Here is a 22,137-nt window from a genome sequence, read left to right as displayed (position 1 = left end):
TATTAAAATTGTTATTGGTCATATCTGTGAAGGATGAATGTAACTTTCTTTGTGTTGATGTTCTGTTGCAACAAGAACCTCTACCACATGCCATGAAACCAAAGGTCCGTGTGCCTGGATTAATGAGGAGTGTTTGTCGCAAAGTTCGTTTTGTTGCGGGCTTGATTATTATTGTGGTAGGTGCCACCATAAGACATAGGTTTTCGGGCCTTGGCGTATATGAATCTAGGATATTTGGGCAACAAATCCCCTATTTAATCTAGGATTTTAACTTGCGTTTTCTGCCAGGAGATTAAGATTCTGTGCAGAAAATTCTGCAGGCAAATCTGCCACGTGTGAACATACCCTCAAGACTGTTCAAGTCACCTGCCTGCTGCAGCCAATCACAGGCCACTGAGGTATTCTGGTTTATTGAGAGATGACGTTTTCATTACCTGGGTCGCCGCAGTCCACAGTACGACCTGATATGGATCCGGGTGGGTGCCCATAGTTGCCCATCATTAATTTTTCTTACGACACTTCTTCAAGCCCCTGTTACCTTTTGTCTGGACAACCCGTTTAAATAAAGGTATAGCAAAATTGCTTGCTGAAGACATGAAGGTGCAGAAGGATTGCAGGGGAGGGGTTAATAAAACAGGTGCAGACTATTAATAAAATGTGCGTGTAATGTGCGCCTGTGCCACTAGGGGGAGATCTTCGTGAACACTTGTCACAGGCTGATGGAAAGCATAGTAGTAGAAGTTACTTGGATCGCCGGGGTCACGTGTCGATATCCACTTACGTCATCACCAGGGGACAGTAGGACGTAACGTTCCAATATGGCGGCCTCCATGCTGAGCCGGTACATGCTTCTCTCCCGCTGCCGGGGGCTCTCGTTAGGCGCCGCTGTGACAGGTAAGAGAGCAGTTGTGAGTGGACGTGTCCGGAGCGCTGCGAGACGTTTGTGTGGTGGCTGCAGCGATGAGGGCGTTGTACCTGCTGCCCTCTCTGACATGACATTTTGACCGCTCCAGTGTCCTCCTGTCAGTGCACACAAGAGGCAGAGTGAGCGGGCCCATGTAACTATAATGGGGGGGGGCCCATGTCATGTGTGTCCTCATCAATATCACAGTCTGTGCTTGATGTCAGTGGCTGGGCACACGAGGGGCTGCAGAGTCCTGCACCTGACACTGAGCTGTGGCTGCAGCTGTTACATCTCACATCAGAGCTTCTCAGTGTCTTTATGTAACCATAAGGGAGCAGCAAATGTGATCAGTAGGCGAGCGCTGCTGGGGGGTGGAGGCGAGCGCTGCTGGGGGGGGTGGAGGCGAGCGCTGCTGGGGGGGGGTGGAGGCGAGCGCTGCTGGGGGGGGTGGAGGCGAGCGCTGCTGGGGGGGTGGAGGCGAGCGCTGCTGGGGGGGGTGGAGGCGAGCGCTGCTGGGGGGGGGGGTGGAGGCGAGCGCTGCTGGGGGGGGTGGAGGCGAGCGCTGCTGGGGGGGGTGGAGGCGAGCGCTGCTGGGGGGGGTGGAGGCGAGCGCTGCTGGGGGGGGTGGAGGCGAACGCTGCTGGGGGGGTGGAGGCGAGCGCTGCTGGGGGGGGTGGAGGCGAGCGCTGCTGGGGGGGTGGAGGCGAGCGCTGCTGGGGGGGGGTGGAGGCGAGTGCTGCTGATGAAGTTCCTACAAGTAACTGCTGGGACGCTTACACAATCGGCAGGAATCATGCATCTGTAATTGTTATTAAAAGGTATTTATTGGGTATGTGAAGATGTGCGGTCACATGTGCCACTGTCCTCCCTGGGCAAAAGTGAGCTATGCTCGACAAACTTTTTAAAGCCTTTTTACGCAGGCTGATGACTCCATGAATGATTGTTTATAGAGTGAGATATAAGGGGTAATGTTTCTCATTGGGGAGAGTGACAAGCCAGGTCTGGCATGTCAGAGTGAGGAGACAAACGTCTTGCATGCTTCTCTTCAGAGAAGAAGACTGTAACTCTAGTGCCACCTATTGGAAGTATTAATTTTAAAAGTAACTTTAAGGAGCCTCGGCGAAAGTCATAAGTATAGATGGGCCAACTCGAACAGTAAAGTTTGGTTTCCGTACTGAGCACCTACTGTTCGGGCACGGACACCGAACATGGACTTCACCAGGAAGTTTGTGTTACTGTTCGTGTTCAGCCCCCTGAACACTGGGTGTTTGTGGCGCTGTCATGTGCATAACAGCACGGCAAACACCACTTCTGATCGGTGGTAAAATCATCGCCGCCGGTCGGACTCCCGCGGTTACCATGCTGTCAAATGACATCGTGAGCGCACGGCTGTGATTATAGGTATAAAGTTTGCTTCCGGTCACAGGGGTCTGCTGATGGGACTACTGTTTCCATCAGCCTATGCCTGCTGCAGCTAATAACAGCGAGAGCAGGAGCGGCTCATGAGTATTCACCAGCCTGCACTCTGAATAAATAATTGAAAAAAAAAACCTGGCATGGGTTCCCCTGTATTTTTGATAACCAGCCAGGAAAAACTCACAGCTGTGAGCTGCAACCCTCAGCTGTCAGCGTTAGCAAGGCTGGTTATCGAGAATAGCTGGGTCCCGCTCCATTTCTTTAAATTATTTAAATAAAAAAACAATGTGGGGGTCCCCCCAGTTTTGACAACCAGCCTTGCTAAAGCAGACAGCTGCGGGCTGGTATTTTCAGGCTGGCAATGGGCCATTGAGATTGCCTCCCCACCTCCAGCCTTAAACCCGCAGCCGCCCAGAAAAGGCACATCTATTAGATGCCCCAATTCTGGCTGGCGCTTTGCCCAGCTCTTCCCATTTGCCCTGTAGCGGTGGCAAGTGGGTTCATATTTGTGGGGTTGATGTCACCTTTTTATTGTCTGGTGACATCAAGCCCACGTTTAGTAATGGAGAGGCGTCTATAAGACACCTATCCATTACTAATCCTATAGTTACATGGTAAATAAAGACACAGCCAGAATTAAGTCTTTTAATTGAAAGAATGACACAGACGCCTTTAATGATTCTGAATTAAACCATACTCATGTCATCCCCCATTCCACTGAATCTCTCGTCTCCTTTAATATAACAAAAATAGAAAAACAACCATATCCCTCACCTGTCCGTCGTTCTGTCCCACGCCGTAAACTGTGTCTGGGGATAAACATTTTTCAACCTGGACAGTGCCAAGATGTGACAGGTTGGGTTAGGGTTGTGTAAGGGTTAGAATTGGTGGTTTTCAAAATTAAAAAAAAAAAATGATATGATGTCTAGTGTTGCGTGCAAGTGCTCGCTATTTGAGTTTGCATCAGGTATGGATGGAGTGTCGCGAATCCCTCCCCGCATGTTTTTTTTTTTTGGGGTGTCTAACAGCCGCAAAACATGCCGGACAGGGACTCGATCATCAAGTAGAAAAAAAGAACAGCATCCCTTCCAGGTGATTAGAAGTTTTCAAAAATTTTATTCTGCCAAAATGCAACATTTCGACCTTTGCAGGTCTTTGTCAAGCATACAAAATCCATAAAATGGCAGTCTTATATAGTGAGGGGGCTCACACAAACCACTCCCACATCAAAAAACCACCCACTCTTACTAAATACAAAAATTATACATAGTAAAAAATAGTAATTCTCATTAATACATTCAGAGTTTACAAATATATCAATCACATATGAAATACATCAAATATTCAACAACAACAAGATATAGAAAGTGCACATAAAAGCACATCCAATCATATAACCCAGCACAGTATGTTAATATGGTGACCACAATCCAATCACACCTAATCCCATTGCATGTTTACATTTAAGGGCCTGTCACACTAAGCGATATCGCTAGCAATATCGCTATAACGTCACTGGTTTTTGTGACGTAGCAGCGATATTGCTAGCGATATCGCGATGTTTGATACTTACCTCCGACCGCTCCCCCGCTGATTATTGATGATCGCGCGAGAACGTCCTGGACCATTTCTCGTCGTCAGCTTCCTGCTGTGACGACGAGCGCTGCGTGGACGCGGGCGGGAGGACATCATGATCTCCTCATCTGACAGGTAAGTAGCGACCCCCGACCCCTGCGATGTCGCTGGTGAGATCTGCCTGTGTGGCAGCTCACTAGCGACCACTTAGCGATGCACCAGCGATCCTGACCGCGTAATATCGCTGGTCGGGATCGCTGGTACATCGCTAAGTGTGACAGTACCTTTAGACCCAATCAGCATTCGTCTTTCACTCAGGTCTTTAGCAAATCCGATTGACTCACAATGCTGCATTGTGTGTTACAGGTGATGTTATTCCTTCCTCTGCCTCCTGTGTCTCAGTGCATGCACAATAGTCCACCAGCAGGCACATGACAGTCATGTGACCGCCCACAGACACAGCACACAAAAACAGGCACATGGGACATTAATCCCTCATCATAGTGATATAATCACTTCAACCTAATGCTCATGTGCTATATTTATGCACTTTCATCGTCATGGTGATTTAGAAAAATTTCAGCATTAAAAAACTCGCCTGTATATCATTCGTGTGTTTTATCTAGCATTGTCCTCATATACAATTGGGCCCATTATAAAAGAAAAAAATCTTTTTTTGTCATGGATTTGATAATATATAGTGCCCTTAAGGGTTAATACAACACCATGGGGATGTGGTCAGGTAACTTTCTATCACCATGACGATGAGAGGATGCTTGGATCGCTGTGTTTATAAGTGGTCGGGTGCCTCTTTATAGAGGTGGGGCTCTGATGCGCACATATATAGCACATTAGCACATGATTTTGTATTTGATAAGAGTGGGCGGTTTTTGATGTGGGAGTGGATTGTGTGAGCCCCCTCACTATATAAGACCGCCATCTTATGGATCTTGTATGCTTGACAAAGACCTGCAAAGGTCGAAATGTTGCATTTTGGTAGAATAAAGTTTTTGAAAACTTCTAATCACCTGGAAGGGATGCTGTTCTTTTTTCCTACTTGATGGTATATGCTTTAATTGGGTCATTGGACCAGAATGTGCATCTCCCGATTGAAGTGCTGTCGGCGAACATATGCTGATAAGGGACTCGATCATGTCACTCAAGCATTCGCAATATCCGATGCAAACTGAAGTATCGCGCACTTGCGGTCAACACTAATGATGACATATTCAATATGACGACCTAATGTTATCAAATTCTGTGTTATACCTGTGTGTTTAAAATGCTCACTATACTCCTGGATAAAGTTCTTAAGGGGTGTAGTTTCCAAAATTGGGTGACTTGTGGGGGGTTTCCACTGATTAGGCACATCAGGGGCTCTCCAATCGCGACATGGCGTCTGATCTGAATTCCAGCCAATTTTGAGTTCAAAAAGTCAAATGGTGCTCCTTCCCTTCCAAGCACTGCCGTACGCCCAAACAGAAGATTTCCCCCACATATGGGGTATCTGCATACTCAGGAGAAACTGCACAACAAATTATGGGGTCCTTATTCTCCTGTTACCCTTGTGAAAGTAAAAAAGTTTGGGTCTAATGTATTTTTTTTGTGAAGAAAGTTAAATGTTAATTTTTTTCCTTCCATATTGCTTCAGTTCTCGTGAAGCACCTGAAGGGTTAATAAACTTCTTGAATGTGGTTTTGAGCACCTTGAGGGGTGCAGTTTTTACAATGGTGTTTTCCATCATATAGATCCCTCAAAGTCACTTAAAATGTGATGTGGTCCCTTAAAAAAAAGAAAAAAAAAAGTTTTGTAAATTTTGTTGGAAAATGAGAAATCGCTGGTCAACTTTTAACCCTTATAACTTCCTAACAAAACAATTATGTTTCCAAAATTGTGCTGATGAAAGTAGACATTTGGGAAAGTTATTTATTAACTACTTTGTGTGAGATAGCTCACTCATTTAAGGCCATCAAAGTTAAAAGTTTGAAAATTGCAACATTTTTGCCAAATTTCCGTTCTTTTTTTTTCTTCATTAATAAATGCAATTCATATCGAAGACATTTTACCACTGTCGTTAAGTACAATATGTCATGACAAAACAGACAAAGAATCAGTGGGATCCATTGAAGCGTTCCAGAAGTTATTACCACAGAGAGTGAGACTAGTCAGAATTGTAAAATTTGGCCTGGTCATTAAGGAGTTACTATGACAGCTATGGCAACTGAAAGTTGTGCCAAATTCATTAGGAGGTGCACTCCTTTTGATGAATTTGCCGCATCTTACTCCAGTGCATCCTTCATCATAACTGGCACCACAACCACCCTTATGTATGAAACGTCTAAGGCCCACCATCTGGAAGTAGCAATGCTTTGGATGCAGCACATCCACACCTGTCTGCAGGTGAATCCACATGTGATCACTGAACTATTAAGATTCACCACGTCCAATACATTCTAATGGTGAAATTTATCTTGCGGAGACTAGCTTCTCTGCAAGAGTAGCTTCTCTGCAAGAGTAAATGACATGCTGCGGTCTGGAGAGATGCTCCGCATGTCCGTCCCTGCGGGTGTCTGTGCACGCATAGTGGACATGGGATTTCTCGACATACCATCCACTATGCTGTAACACCTGGCCGCTGCATAAATGCGCAGCCCCAAACCCACAAAAGTTCCTGATCGTGGGCACGTACCCTTAGTCTCTTTTTCAGATGCCTATATGTTGGAAAGTTAATGGTGTTATTAGTTGTGCCCTATCCTTAATGTATGTTATTGCTAGGCTAATGTAATGTTAGAACAACCTATGCTGTGAACTATTAGTAAAAAAATAAAAGATCACTCAACTCATGTATAAAATAAAAATAATACACTGTGTTCCAAATTATTATGCAAAAAATATTTCCTCCTATTTTCTCTAAATTACCTATATGAATTGCAGTCATTGTTATTTTCCAGACATCTAATATTCTAGTATAATTGCAATGTTTTTGAACAAACTTCCTATGAAAACAATATATTTTTAAAAATAATAAACATTCAAAATGCATGTTCCAAATTATTATGCACAGCAGAGTTTTCAACCTTTTTATTTTTATTTTGAGCAAAAAAATGGTCAATTGTGAAATTATAAGCATTATCAGCTTATTACAAAATGAAATCAAACAGTTTTCAAGTCAACACTTTATTCTAGGTGATGTTACATTTGCACATAGGACCCCTTGTTCGAAAGAAGCTTCTGAACTCTCTCGTCCATTGAATTTGTCAGTTTTTGGATGGTTTGTGCTTCAATTGTTTTGCATGTGGACAGAATACCCTCCCAGAGCTGTTGCTTAGATGTGAACTGCCTCCCGCCATCATTGACCCTCCTTTTGATGATGCTCCAGAGGTTCTCAATGGGTGTGCTGGGAATCAGCTACATACATCTTGATGGTGCGATGATCACGATGAAGTGTCTTGGCAATGTTGATTGTAGTCATGCCTTGACCTAAATACTCCACAATTTGTTGCTTCTCAGCACCCGACACATCCTTTTTCTTTCCCATTTTGGCAAAAAATGTAGGCTGCTTAATAATGTGGAACAGCCTTCTTAAGTAGTCTTGCCTTTATTTGGACACACCTGCCAAACTCATTTGCACAGGTATCTGCAATTGCTTTCAGTGATATAAAGAGCCCTGACACACATCACCATCAATGAGTTTAAATGACAAACAAAAAAATTCTAACCTTATCACTCCTAAACTCTTTTTGCATAATAATTTGGAACACAGTTTATATGATAAGTGGTGTGATTTTAAAAAAACCAAGCTCTCCTATAAACTTTAGAGGTTTTCCACTTGAAAAAAAATCTTATCTATAAATGCATACAAGTTACCAATATCATTGTAAAGTTGCCTTCATCTACTTCTATTGCAAGCAGTCCCAGCATCCCCAGTTTCATCTTTTTCTAAACATGAAAGGCAGCTTCCTCCCTCTCCCAGGCGTTGGCATGTATGAGTGGGACTAGCTGACTGTTCATTTTAATGGCTAACCCAGCCTCATGTTCTGAAATGGCTGATGAATAGATAGAGGAGGGTGCTGGTTAGATATTCAGATGGGTCGGTCATCCTTCCTCTTTACATTCTGCCCCGATCATGTGCCTACATAGGAAACTGCCTCCAGTGGCTAAACATTTTGGATTTTAAAATCATTTTTCAAGCTGGTGTTAAAAAGTATTCTAATTTCCTGAGATAATGACTTTTGGGTTTTCATTGACTGTGTAAGCCAAAATCACCAACATTAACAGAAATAAACACGTGAAATAGATCACTCTGTTTGTAATGACTCTATATAATATGAGTTTCACTTTTTATATTGAAGAACTGAAATAAATGAACTTTCTGATGATATTCTAATTTTGTGAGAAGCACCTGTACATTTCAAACACACAAACATAGGCACCACTTTTAAATTGCTACACACTAACTCATTCATGCACCCTGCTTTAACCGGAGTTGTGTCATCGTGATCAGCAGCAGATGCCGCTATAATACACATCTGACATGCCAGCGCAGCAGCCACACAATAGCAACAGTGGCATCTAGGTAGTTGTACATGGGGTTCCTCCAATACCCCTTTAGGATTCCTGTAATGTGTGCAGTGCCCTGAGTCAGAGCTATAGCAAAGGCCTTCCTTAGCTACAGACCTGCATACATTCCATGCTCTGATAATTCACGTATACCCATGGCTCTATGTGAAATTTACTCACTCAATTCCTTATTCTGCAGGAAAACGGTTCCTACTTTCTCCAGCATACATCAATGACAAAGCGTGGGAGAAATGGGAGAAAGAGACACATAGTTTAGGTAAGTCCTGGTAAGATCATAAAATAATGGTATTCTACTATGAGTTCATGTTCCCTCCACACCTGAACCTCAAGCATTATGCTATTTGTAAATGGCATATATATATAGAACAGCCCGCTTTACATTGAATATGTCTTTAGGTTTTATTTATGTTTATTGTTTTTGTTCATCTTCTTTTTTTTTTTACAAGTATAGCCCCGTCTACAGCAATATTCTTACTAAAGATACCAAAACCTCAGATTGACCCAATTAAAAGGTTAGAAGGGTTTTCCCACTTTCAGGAAAGTGGACCCCAAATGCCCTAAAATAACAAAGCATACACTCCTCTTCTTCGGCTCCAGTGCCTGCTCCCTGCCATTGCTGGGCTCCGGTGCCTGCTCCCTGCCGTTGCTGGGCTCCTGTGCCTGCTCCCTGCCGTCCGTTGCTGGGCTCCGGTGCCTGCTCCCTGCCGTCCGTTGCTGGGCTCCGGTGCCTGCTCCCTGCCGTCCGTTGCTGGGCTCCGGTGCCTGCTCCCTGCCGTCCGTTGCTGGGCTCCGGTGCCTGCTCCCTGCCGTCCGTTGCTGGGCTCCGGTGCCTGCTCCCTGCCGTCCGTTGCTGGGCTCCGGTGCCTGCTCCCTGCCGTTGCTCGGCTCTCGATGTTTTGGCTGCAGTGGTGACATCACGTTGACAGTTTGCATCCCCACTTAGCCTAACACTGAGCTTAGCGGCTCATGCTGTCTATATCATCACAGCTGCTGAGCCTGGTGATTGGCTACAGTGGGGATGCAAACTGTCAACGTGATGTCACCACTGCAGCCAAAATGCCTAGTCCCAAGCATCGGCAGGGATCCTGCGCTGGGCCTGGGGAGAATGATTACCTGCTCACTTTATTTAATTCTTTTGAGTGTTTAGAGTTTAGTTTTCTGAAAGTGGAATATCCCTTTTTAAAGGTATGCCTATATATGAAAGCTTGTCTGGCATAGCTTTGTGGACAGAAGCCATGACACTAGTCTGAATCTTGCATTTATTCTACAATCACTGATACAAAAGGTTACATCATCAGGAAGATTAGTGAGATGTCGTCTTTTTGTGCCCTGTGATTGACACTACAGTCATGGCCAAAAGTTTAGAGAATGACACAAATATTAATTTTTACAAAGTCTACTGCTTCATTTTTTCTAATGGCAATTTGCATATACTCCAGAATGTTATAAAGAGTGATCAGCTTAACAGCAATTACTTGCAAAGTCAATATTTGCCTAGAAAATTAACTTTATCCCCCAAAACACATTTCAACATCATTGCAGCCCTGCCTTAAAAGGACCAGCTAACATCGTTTCAGTGATTGCTCCATTAACACAGGTGTGGGTGTTGATGAGGACAGGGCTGGAGATCAATCTGTCATGATTAAGTAAGAATGACACCACTGGATACTTTAAAAGGAGGCTGGTGCTTGGCATCATTGTTTCTCTTCTGTTAACCATGGTTTTCTCTAAAGAAACACGTGCAGTCATCATTGCACTGCACAAAAATGGCCTAACAGGGAAGAGTATCGCAGCTAGAAAGATTGCACCTCAGTCAACAATCTATCGCATCATCAAGAACTTCAAGGAGAGAGGTTCCCTTGTTGCCAAAAAGGCTCCAGGGCGCCCAAGAAAGACCAGCAAGCGCCAGGACCGTCTCTTAAAAGTGTTTCAGCTGCGGGATCGGGCTACCAGCAGTGCAGAGCTTGCTCAGGAATGGCAGCAGGCAGGTGTGAGTGCATCTGCACGCACTGTGAGGCGGAGACTCTTTGAGCAAGGCCTGGTCTCAAGGAGGGCAGCAAAGAAGCCACTTCTCTCCAGAAAAAACATCATGGACAGACTGATATTCTGCAAGAGGTACAGGGAGTGGACTGCTGAGGACTGGGGTAAAGTCATTTTCTCTGATGAATCCCCTTTTCGATTGTTTGGGACATCTGGAAAACGGCTTATTCGGAGAAGACCAGGTGAGCGCTACCACCAGTCTTGTCTCATGCCAACTGTCAAGCATCCTGAAACCATTCATGTGTGGGGTGGCTTCTCAGCCAAGGGAATGGGCTCTCTCTCAGTCTTGCCTAAAAACACAGCCATGAATAAAGAATGGTACCAGAATGTCCTCCAAGAGCAACTTCTCCCAACCGTCCAAGAGCAGTTTGGCGATCAACAATGCCTTTTTCAACATGATGGAGCACCTTGCCATAAAGCAAAGGTGATAACTAAATGGCTCAGGGAACAAAACATAGAGATTTTGAGACCATGGCCTGGAAACTCCCCAGATCTTAATCCCATTGAGAACTTTTGGTCAATCATCAAGAGACGGGTGGACAAACAAAAACCTTCAAATTCAGGCAAAATAAAAGCATTGATTTTGCAAGAATGGACTGCTATCAGTCAGGATTTGATCCAGAAGTTGATTGAGAGCATGCCAGGGAGAATTGCTGAGGTCCTGAAGAAGGGTCAACACTGCAAATATTGACTTGCTGCATTAACTCATTCTAACTGTCAATATAGCCGTTTGTTACTCATAATATGATTGCAATTATATTTCTGTATGTGATAAAAACATCTGACAAACACACACAAAAACCAGAGGGCAGCAGATCTTGTGAAAATATAATATTTGTGTCATTCTCTAAACTTTTGGCCATGACTGTACATGCAGCTGGTAAGTGGCCATGAGTCAGAAATTAGTACAGGAGGGGAGTCTGATTGTACGGTAGCATTTCTCAGACCCAGAAAATCTCAAAATCTCGTTTTCAGGACAGAACGACTATAGAAAGTGCAATTTCTCAGATGCAGAAAACTTTGTAGAGACACAAACGGGATATACTTTTCGATCACCCTGTAATTATCTGGCCACTATCTGCTGGATTTTAGGAATTGTACTGTAATACGAATGCAACTCTTAGGGTACTGTTACACTAAGTGACACACCAGCGATCCCGACAACGATACGACCTGGTAAGGATCGCTGGTGCGTCGCTAAATGACCGCTAGTAAGCTGTCAAACAGACAGATCTACTCACTGACGCAGCAGCGATCCATATAACGACCTCGGCGGTCGTTGGTGCGTTGTCACACAGCGGCTATTCAGATGACTCCCGCCTGCGTCCATGAGTTCTGCGTTGCCAGCGAGGTTGCTCGTTGGCGTCAAACACTGCGATGCGCGCTGGCCAGCGGAACGCCGGCGGCAAAAAAATGGCCCAGGCCATTCGAGCACGATCAGTGAGATTGCAGCGGGGGTCCGGTCCCCGCTGCGTGTCACATGTAGCGAGATCGCTGTTGCGTCACAAAATCGGTGACGCTTCAGCGATCTCGCTATGTGAGAAAGGGCCTTTAGTATCCGTTTCTTAGGGTCACTCAGACGTCCGTGTTTCATAGTGTGTAGACAGATCGCTGTCCTGCCCGAGCTAAAGGTCGCTTAACCATATATGAGGCTTCAAATTTGGGTCAGGACACCCGCGTTTGATCAGTGCTTTGTGGTCCGTTTCTGGATTGTGAAACATGGATGTCTCAATTCCACCTAAGGCAGACAGGACGTGACATACAACTTACATGTATGCATAGCGGAAAAAGCTGCAAGACTAGGAAATGCGACTGAAGCGCTCTTATGGGATACAGACTGAATAAAATTGATTACTTTTTATAAAGCTTTGTGTCTTTACGTGTCTGCTAATGGAAAGATTGAGCCTCCTTATATAATCAATGTTTCATACACTGGCCTACAGTATAAAATCTCATACACTTGGCTTCTTTGTGAACATTTCCAAAATAGCTCCTCTATAGAGGTTCATGAGACTTTTACTGTATCCCTAGAAGTGTTCACTTTCCTACATAGATGCACAGTTTTTTCTCTTGGATTCCACACAATTTTAGAAAGGAAAAAAGTGTGCCTGTTTTCCTTCTGTTGCCCTTTGCCTGGTGAACACTAGGGGGTGCTATAGCTTTAGTTCTGTTTTGTTTATTATTATTACTTTTTTTTTTTTTTTTTGCAGTATCTGGTGCAAGTCCAGACTTGGAGATTGCTCAGAGTTTACTTAAATAAAGAATTTAGATCTGCTTTTTACCCTAATGTTCAACCCCAAAAAAGCATGTTTGTAATTTCATGTTCTGACAGCCGCAGGTTGTGGTAGACCACTACTCCAGGCAATGGTAGAGGTTACTCCCTTCATGCCAGTATATGCTTTTCCTGCAGTGGTTGTTCAGGAGGAGTGTAGCCCCATTCTATTATTTCATTACTTCCAGTATTTATCGGTGCAAATATGCACTAGAGTCAGATGTTTTTTGGATGGATTCACTGAAATGAGTGGACCTTGCTTATATGCTTCTTTTATCATCGGTCTCCTAGGGTAAACCTTTTTGAAAAGTAAGAGGTGATTTTTAGATACTTTCGCTGAACTCAGTAAAAATATGGAAAAAGTTTCATGTACAGTTTTTTCACAAACACTGACTCCATGGGCTTTTTCTTGTACCATACTTTGATCCCTTTGCGTGACCTTTAGTGGATGATTTTGTTGTCATTAGTTTGGTTAGAAATATTTTTTCATGGTACAGAAGCAGAGAAAAGGAATTCCTTCCATACTTTTCTAAAGATCGTGCTCTAGCGTATTGCATTGATATTCCTGGGCTGATGGAAAAATGTAACCTTGAGCACAAGGTGAGCAAGCGGATACTCTTTATTGATTCATCCAAAAAAGTCTGAAAGCTGTGCTGCTGCACAATGGCAGCAAGTATGCTTCAGTGCCCCAAAAAAGTCTGAAAGCTGTGCTGCTGCACAATGGCAGCAAGTATGCTTCAGTGCCCCAAAAAAGTCTTAAAGCTGTGCTGCTGCACAATGGCAGCAAGTATGATTGAGTGCCTGTAGGGCATTCTGTGTACTTGGAAGGAAAGCTATGAAAATTTAGACTTTATTCTCAAGAAACTTAACTACGAGGATCAAGGATGGTCAATATCTGGTGATCTGAAAGTTCTCTTTTTGTTCCATGGCAGCAAGGATGATACACGGACTACCAATGCTTTTTGTGTGAATGGGACAGCCGAGATAACACTCATAACTGGAGCCAAAAAAGTTGGTTAGGAAGAACATCACTGCAACCTGGACTCAAGAACATAGTTGGGAAAGTTTAGTTGATCCCACTAAAAGTTCTCCTGCCACAACTCCACGTTAAGCTTGGACTGATGAAGCAGTTTGTGAAAGCTCTACCGAAAGAAGGAGAGACATCTAATAACTTGTGCACTGAGTTTCAGGGACTGTCCAAAGCAAAACTGAAGGAAAGCATTTTTGGGGGTCCGGAAACTCATGAATGACAATGTGTTCGAAACAAAAATGAAAGCTGTTGAGAAAAAGGCTACGGATTCTTTTAAAGAAGTTGTGAAGAAATTTCCAGATAGCAAAGATCCAAAACATAAGTCCATCATGGAGATCATGATGCAACTCCTTGGGTTGTCTGATGAATTTGAAGTTAAGTTTTTCCATTCCCATTTGGACTACTTTCATGAAAACCTTGGTGCTGTTAGCGAAGAGCAAGGAGAAAAATTTCATCAGGATATCAAGAAGATTGAACAATGATACCAAGGTAGATGGAATGTGAACATGTCATGATGGGGGACTACTGCTTCACAGAGAAGATCTGCAGGCCTTCTATAAGAGAAAAGGTATCAAGAGAAGCTTCAAAGAGAAAAGGAGAAGGCGCAAGAATTAATTTCCAATAAAGTTGCATAATGAATATTCAATAAAGTATATTGTGTACATTTTTGGCTACAATACAGATTTTTCTTGTTCATCTCGCTTGTACATAATTTCACTCGCGTTTTTTGCAAAATCCGTGTGTGATGGTTAAAAATGGAAGTGATTTTTTTTTAATCATAGCATAAAAAAACATAATCAGTCATTGGATTTGAAACAATTTTCATAAACTCAAATTTTGCATACTTGTGTTATTATATAGCGCCATCATATTCCACAGTGCTTATACAGACTTTTATCATCACTGTCCCCAGTGGGACTCGCAAACTAAACTCCCTATCAGTATGTTTTTAAAAGTTTTGGGGGGAAAATTCATACAGACTCCTTCAGGGGTTTTGAATATAGAACCCCCCCAGTGTTAAAAAGCTACAGTGCTATGTGGGGAAGTGGACTCCCAGACAGTGACCGGGCCGGTACCCAGGGGACCGCCATCTGGGTTCCTGAGGGAACAATACTGGGAGAACAGTAAAGGGAGAGACATGACCGGAGTTGTCAGGGAAACGGGGCGGGACGAGGATAAAAGGAGCAGGGGGTGCGCTCAGTTGGAAGAGAGTGTGACAGGAGGCAGGAAGCCGGGTGACTGGAGGGGACACCGACAGGAGCCTGTGAGGAGGAGACTGCGCACTCGCCGACAAGTGAGACTTGAGAGACTTTTACCGGAGGCCACTTTCTCAAGAGCCACGCCCGCCTACCCCCGCCTTTGTGGGAGAGATCCTTTACCTCAGGTCGCGGCTGTGACTACAGATAATACGGCCACAGAGGCCTGGACACTGCCCCCCGGCCTTCTCCCACCGCGGCGACCTCGTCATCACCAGCCTCAGGGGACGCCACAGGTGACGTTAGAGGCGCATGTCCCGGTTACGGAGGGACCCTTAGCGGAGGACAGCCAACGGCCATTTGGGGGAACTGCGTCATTACCGCGCCCCACCAGCATCGTTTCTTCAGGGCCTGTTGCGCCCCATCGGCATCACTTCTTCAGGGCCTGTTGCGCCCCACCGTCATCGTTTCTTCAGGGCCTGTTGCGCCCCACCGGCATCGTTTCTTCAGGGCCTGTTGCGCCCCACCGGCATCGTTTCTTCAGGGCCTGTTGCGCCCCACCGGCATAGTTTCTTCAGGGCCTGTCGAGCCTAAATCTTCCCGGAATATCGTGGCGTCAAGGCCGCCGCATCAACGTACTCTAAGCGGCCGCATCTGCGATCCCGAGTGACGCATGGAGGGATAAGTGGACTATAGCAATAGGTACCATAGTTTGGCCATATTCCGGCCTTCGACACCTAGACTAGCCGGGTTACTCCCAGTTACTGAGAAAAGTATTGTTTATTTTATTGAGTCCCTGCGAGGACAGATTTGTGTTACCCCTTTTTGCCTGTTCAGCATAGCCCTAGTGGCTCCAATTTATAAAAGTTTAATTTACAAGTCATACCCTGTCTCATCACTGCATCCTGAGGACCTGCTCGACCCTACACTAACCACTGAGCCACTGTGCTATCCTGCTACAAACCACTGAGCCACTGCACTCAGAATGGTTATGTTCTCCTAACAGTTGAGAGCTCCTTCTATTTTTTTTTTCTTTTCTATTTCTACCACCGCTCTACAGCCATCAACATAACCCTTCTCACTGTATGCGGTTTTATTCTACAGCCCCTTGGGACAGTATTGCCTACTTATTCCTTATCACTTTTTTCACATTTAAGAATTTGATTTTTTCTAATCATGTAGCATCAGTTCCATTGCAGTTTCTCTGCCCCTCTGCATGTTATACATGCTATTTTGGAATCTTTTGTCCCAGTAAATAAGTTTTGTTTTGTTTTTTCAATCTTTTTGCATTGTCAGTGTGATACTATTAAATATTTTTCATTTTTAAACACATTCATTTAATATTTTACACCTATTTAAACTAAACAAAGGTAGTGGACATTTCATATTGGATTTATCCCAGACCGTTGGTCCTTCTATTACGGTATATAGGTTATATACTCTGATGTCCTTCTGGTCTGCCCTTTTGCAGACTGTTCAGTATGTTGTGAAAAGGTTTTCTTTTCTTTGGAGTGTGCAGGGTTCGGTGTTTACTTGCATCTGGGTTGGAAACTATTTCCAAGCACCCCAGATATGTCCATGTGCTGGTATCTCCCTGTTAGGTGACAAGAGATCGCCTGTTTTAAGAAAGGGAAAAAAAAGCCCAGAAGGGAACATTAAGTGGAGCTAAAAAAGACAATTATTTAAAATATGTCCTAATGTTTTAATGAATGGGCGTCCAGGAGATTAGACCCTTACTGAAAACTGCAATGTGTAGGGGGCGACAAGCTACGCTGAGCATGGTGCCCCTTCATTTCTGATAGTCTACCATGGAGAGTGAAGCACAGAATTGTAGGAGGTCGGGAGAATAAAGGAGCAAGTTTGCGGCTTCCATTAGAATATTAGAATAAAGGATGGATTAGTGCCGATTAGTGTGATCATGGCCACGAGTGGTCTGAGACTAATGGAGTCATGCTTTCTAAGGAAATTAAGGAACTAACAGATGGGTTTAATTGGTGTGTGTGAGTTATAGATGGGATTTCTACTTCCATCTGTTACATTCCTGTAAGTGCTCGCTGCTGCCGACGCTCAAAGCCAGGCTGAGTGCTGGATCTATTTCTTGAGTACTTTTTTATCCATGTAATGAGCCGTTCACCTAAAAAAACATTACATTGCGTTCCCCTCATTAGGTTGAATGCCCCTTTTTTGCTGCTGCTGTATGCATAGCTTAAGCAGCTTTAGGATGCCCATCCTTAGCTTAAAGGGGCCGTCCGGCCGTAGGCTACACTATGTGACCGAAGACTTGTGAACTCTCACATCGTACACGCTACTCACTGTGAGGGTACTCCGGTAGCAGGACCGTGACCTGAAGTATGTGATGTGCATACAGTACATGCCGTCATGTGCCGACTAGATGGGCACGGCCTCACTCAATGCAAGTGTATTCAGTGAGGTCGGATACAATCTACTAGTTGGGATGTGGACGTCAGTGTGCAAATCACATACTTGTGGTCATGCCCGCCGTCACAAGAGAATCCTCACAGTGTGCGATAAGAAAATTCACAAGTCTACTCTACAGTCACATAGTCTACAGGTCTGCAGTCACTCTTAAGGCCAGACAATCCCTTTAAACCATCAAAAGCAAATAGCCATCTGGGGGAGTTCTACCATCCCGGATCCCTCAGCCTCCCAAGTGTGTCTGGCATATTCTCTGATCACTCCTGGCAGTACGACGCACAGATTTACTTCTCCACTCTTAGATCTGATTTCAGATGTTGTCATTTCTGTCCTACAAGCAGATTATTTTATTAGTTCTAGGCAACTAATCCAGGCGAAAATACGGGCAGGATGATGGTTTATAGTACACTGTATTGTACCAAAGTGTATTGTACTTTATAGCGCTGCAGATGCATTGGAGGTGAGTTACAGTTAGATTATTTTTTTATCTTTTGCAGCTGACCTGGCAACACTTATGGATAAGTGCCATGATAGAAAGATACCAGTGAGCTCTCTGGTCATTGCAAGGGTAAGGAAATTCTACTAATCTTTATAGATAAGTAACACTGACATAGTAGCCAGTCGTAAAGTGCTACACATTGTATAGAAGTTGGTTGTTGGCTTAAAGATAGTCTTGCCCAAAATTTCCTTTAAAACCAAGCACAGGCGCTTGGTGTGATTGAGCAGTTCAATGCACGTTCATACCTCCTTATTTTCCAACTATCTCTGCCCTTCTCTGGCTCCTATAATACTAACTAATATATATAATAGTATTAAAGATTAAAATAGTGGCGCAAGCAACCTTCCTGAAGAACCGCAGCAAAAAAACAGGGGTCTATACCAACAAGACCCAATGAGTGAACAAATTAGATAAAATGTTTTGCGCTTATTATCAGGTTTAAATGTATAATTAATTTCCAAGTTCCATTTAAAAAATGAGGATTTATATACGGCCATAGTGTATTACTCTAGTCAATGAGGAAAGACTGTTACCTTAATGTAACGTTGCACAGTGAAGATCCTGCAGATCCGAGCTGATTTTCACACTAAAATGAATTGTTATAATTTATTATAATTTATTAAAAACTAATCCCCAAGTTTAATTAGAGTCAATCTTGTAAATAGTCATAAAGTGATACTCTGATCAATGCGGAGTTACCTTGATTGTAGCGCTGTGCAGTAAAGGTCCTATAAAACTATGCTAATTTCCACATGTATTATGTGTGAAATATTAACTAGTCCCCAGTTAGATGAGACAATCTGTATATAATGATAGAACGCTATTCAAGTCAATGCGGAGTTCCGTTACCTTGATTCTGATGATATGAGGTAAAGGTCCTGTAGAATAGCTTCCGTCCTTTGATCCCCCGAAAAAATCCAAGGAAACCACTTCCAAGTTAGGGAATAATTGTAGGTATAGGTCAGTGTATATTCTTATATTGCAGTACTGTCCCGGCCGGTAACAGCACTGAAAAAACGATGTCCTGTGGTATGAGAGGAGCGCGTGTCAGCGTGTGTACCGCTTGTAGGACCTGTAGATTCTGTCTGACGTCTTCAGTCACGTGACTATCCTGCGGTCACAGATGTGCACTCATTCACAACATAAACTTACAAGAACTATTTCCTACGCATTTCGGAAAATTAACGTTTTCCTTCATCAGGAATCCCTGATGAAGGAAAATGTTAATTTTCCAAAACGCGTGGGAAATGGTTCTTGACTTATACCTACAATTATACCACTTACCTTTTGAATTGAATTTGCACACCATAGTCGTTGAAAATGGTAATGTGTGTTCAATGAGACTGTGCGGTGTTATCCTATTTTGACGCATTTGTTAGGAAAATGGACAAATGATCGTTTTTCCTTCTAGAACAAATGTCACTTCTGATCTTACATTGATTTTTACTTATACCGACTGGGGCGGACATACTGCATGTGCAGCCGGTGCGACTCCACCGGGGCCTGGAGGTGGAGGGCGGCTAATAATGAGGGCAATCTGGCCAGTTTATCCGCCCCTGACGGGCCACTGGCCAGAGACGGAGTATATGATGGAGGTGGTGGAATGGGCAACGATGGTGGTGGGGGAGAAGGCAATGATGGAGGTGGTGGAAAGGACAATGATGTTGGTGGTCGAAAGGGCAATAATGGAGGTGGTGGAATGGGCAATGATGGGTTGGTGGGGGAAAAGGCGATGATGGTGGTGGAATGGGTAATGATGGGGTGGTGGGGGAGAAGGCAATGATGGAGGTGGTGGAATGGGCAATGATGGAGTTGGTGGGGAAGAAGACAACGTATATGTGTGTGTGTGTGTGTGTGTGTGTGTGTGTATATATATATGTGTGTGTGTGTGTGATCCCACCCCCTTTTGGGTATCCCAGTAGAGGGGTGTAGATATGTGATCCCACCCCCTTTTGGGTATCCCAGTAGAGGGGTGTAGTAATGTCTGGTCTCCCCAGAGATTTCTCAACCACCTGATACCTATGGTATTATATGGTACAGTAGTATTACAAGCTATAGCATATGATGCAGTAGCATTTCATGTTACAGTATTATATGGTGCGGTAGTATTACATGTTATAGTATTATATGGTACAGTAGTATTACATGTTATAGTATAATATGGTGCGGTAGTATTACATGTTATAGTATAATATGGTGCTGTAGTATTATATGGTACAGTAGTATTACATGTTATAATATGTGGTACAGTAGAACTACATGCACTGTGATACTACCACACCATATAATACTATAACATGTAATACTACTGCATCATATACTATAACATGTAATACTACCACACTATATAATACTATAACATCTATTTTCCCTCTAACATGCAATACCATTGCGTTATAGAATGCAATTACATACAATACTATTTCTGCATACAATCTATTGCTTCATACTCTGCTATAACATTGTAGAATGTAATACTACAGCCTATAATAAAGATGGGCCTTCAGTTTTAATAATCTGGATAATTCCTTTACTTTTTGTTTGCTGTAATCACAATTACTTTGCTCATTGTCACACATCTTGTTTTTTTTTTTTCTTTTTCAGTTTATTGACAATATTACATGCAAAGAAGAAATTGAACTGGGTGATTATTACCTTTATAAGTAAGTAGTGTTTTTGTCTTATTTATCTTAATGGTTTTTTTTGTTTCATAAAAAAGTTGACCACTACTAGACAAAAGTTTATTAATCAACTCCCATCTCTTACATCCAAATTTCAAAATAGGTAATTTGGAAAATGTTTATAGGAAACTCCAATCTTGGATGAGAAACCTTGTCTATAATACCAGGCTGTAAGCCTTTTTTCAAAGTTTTTAGTAATGCATGAATGTCAAGTCATTAAAATAGTGGACACAGGACCTCTGTTCTTGTGGAGTGATTGGCCCTCTGCATCAGACATTTACCACACATCTCGTGGATAGGGTTACATTTTGATTTTGAATAAACCCCATTAGAAATAGGTTAGTTGTAGAATTCTGTGGCTTTAGAGACAAGCAACACAACATCTGCCTTTATCTATAGCAGTCCCTTAGTGTTGAGCTGACCTTTCTTCCTGAATAAAGTGTTTTCGAAAGCATATTAAATACTGGTAGAATAAGATTTGGTGAGTTCTGCAGGTGTACATGCTCCTGAGTAAGAAACGTTAATCAAAGGCAAAATAATCCCATTTTCATTTTTGGGTGCTAGAAAGGGCTCTTTATGCCCCTCATGGAGAGGTGGGCTCTTTATGTCCCTTGCGGAGTGGAGGGCTCTTAATAATAATGCATTGCAAGTACAGTTGTCACAGTACAATGGAGTAGTTTCTCGTAGAGCTTAAGTGATCCCAATTATGTTTTCTGCCGAAGTATAATCCTCCATCATTTCAGTCATTGTGCAAATGTAATGCAATTGGAGAAGCATGTAATATTCATGAAACTTAAATAGTGCCAGATAATTTCTAGCCCAGCATTTCTTCGTCATATAGATTGAGAATGACAGATCACAGGTAGTATTGCTGACATTACCCTTCAGCCTTGGCATTTCTGCCAATGGAAATGCAGTATATGAGTCATGATTATCTAGCATTTTTTAAAATCTTTAAAGGGAACCTGTCACCAGAATTTTATGCACCTACTACACGTGGTCAAAATTGTTGGTACCCCTCGTTTAATGACAGAAAAACCCACAATGGTGACAGAAATAAGTTGAATCTGACAAAAGTAATAATAAAGCAAAAATCTATGAAAATGTACAAACAAAAGTCAGACTTTGCTTTTCAACCATGCTTCCACAGAATTTTTAAAAAATAAAACTCATGAAGGCAATCAGTGCAATCAAACGATTCCTGTAACTGTCAATGAGACTCTTTTGTTACCATTCATATTATCCGTCTCTTTGATTTGTCATCAATTTTCCTCCTGCAGCAACGTCCAGGGAGGTTGGCTACAGTCCCATGGATCTTAAATTTCTGAATAATATGTGCAACTGTAGTCACAGGAACATCAAGCTGCTTGGAGATGGTCTTATAACTTTTACCTTTAGCATGTTTGTCTATAATTTTCTTTCTAATCTCCTGTGACAGCTCTTAATTTCTCTTCCTCTGGTCCATGTTGAGTGTGATACACATCATGTCTCCAAACAGCACAGTGAG

General features: G+C 43.1%; 1 protein-coding gene and 1 long non-coding RNA gene across 2 annotated transcripts in view; one reads left to right on the top strand and one right to left on the bottom strand.

The window, feature by feature from the left end:
* Positions 1-686: 686 nt before the first annotated feature.
* The window catches only part of MRPS27 (mitochondrial ribosomal protein S27), a 111,857-nt gene continuing 90,406 nt past the window's right edge, over positions 687-22,137 (top strand). Inside the window, exons 1-4 of the mRNA XM_073584051.1 lie at positions 687-894; positions 8,655-8,732; positions 17,948-18,018; positions 20,554-20,612. Coding sequence (XP_073440152.1) covers positions 819-894; positions 8,655-8,732; positions 17,948-18,018; positions 20,554-20,612 — 284 coding nt within the window. The 5' untranslated portion in view covers positions 687-818. The remainder of the gene's footprint in view (positions 895-8,654; positions 8,733-17,947; positions 18,019-20,553; positions 20,613-22,137) is intronic.
* Positions 15,450-19,166, bottom strand: LOC141097084 (uncharacterized). The gene is made up of 3 exons (XR_012233848.1): positions 18,799-19,166; positions 18,483-18,535; positions 15,450-16,630 (listed from the first exon to the last, which is right to left on the bottom strand). It is a non-coding gene; the product is annotated as an uncharacterized lncRNA (long non-coding RNA).

This window comes from Dendrobates tinctorius, unplaced genomic scaffold (assembly GCF_039654945.1).
Source record: "Dendrobates tinctorius isolate UK_male_01 unplaced genomic scaffold, ASM3965494v1 ptg000083l, whole genome shotgun sequence".
Classification (NCBI taxonomy): Eukaryota; Metazoa; Chordata; class Amphibia; order Anura; family Dendrobatidae; genus Dendrobates; species Dendrobates tinctorius.
Note: the sequence above shows the minus strand (reverse complement) of the source record. Positions and strands in the feature narration are given on the sequence as shown.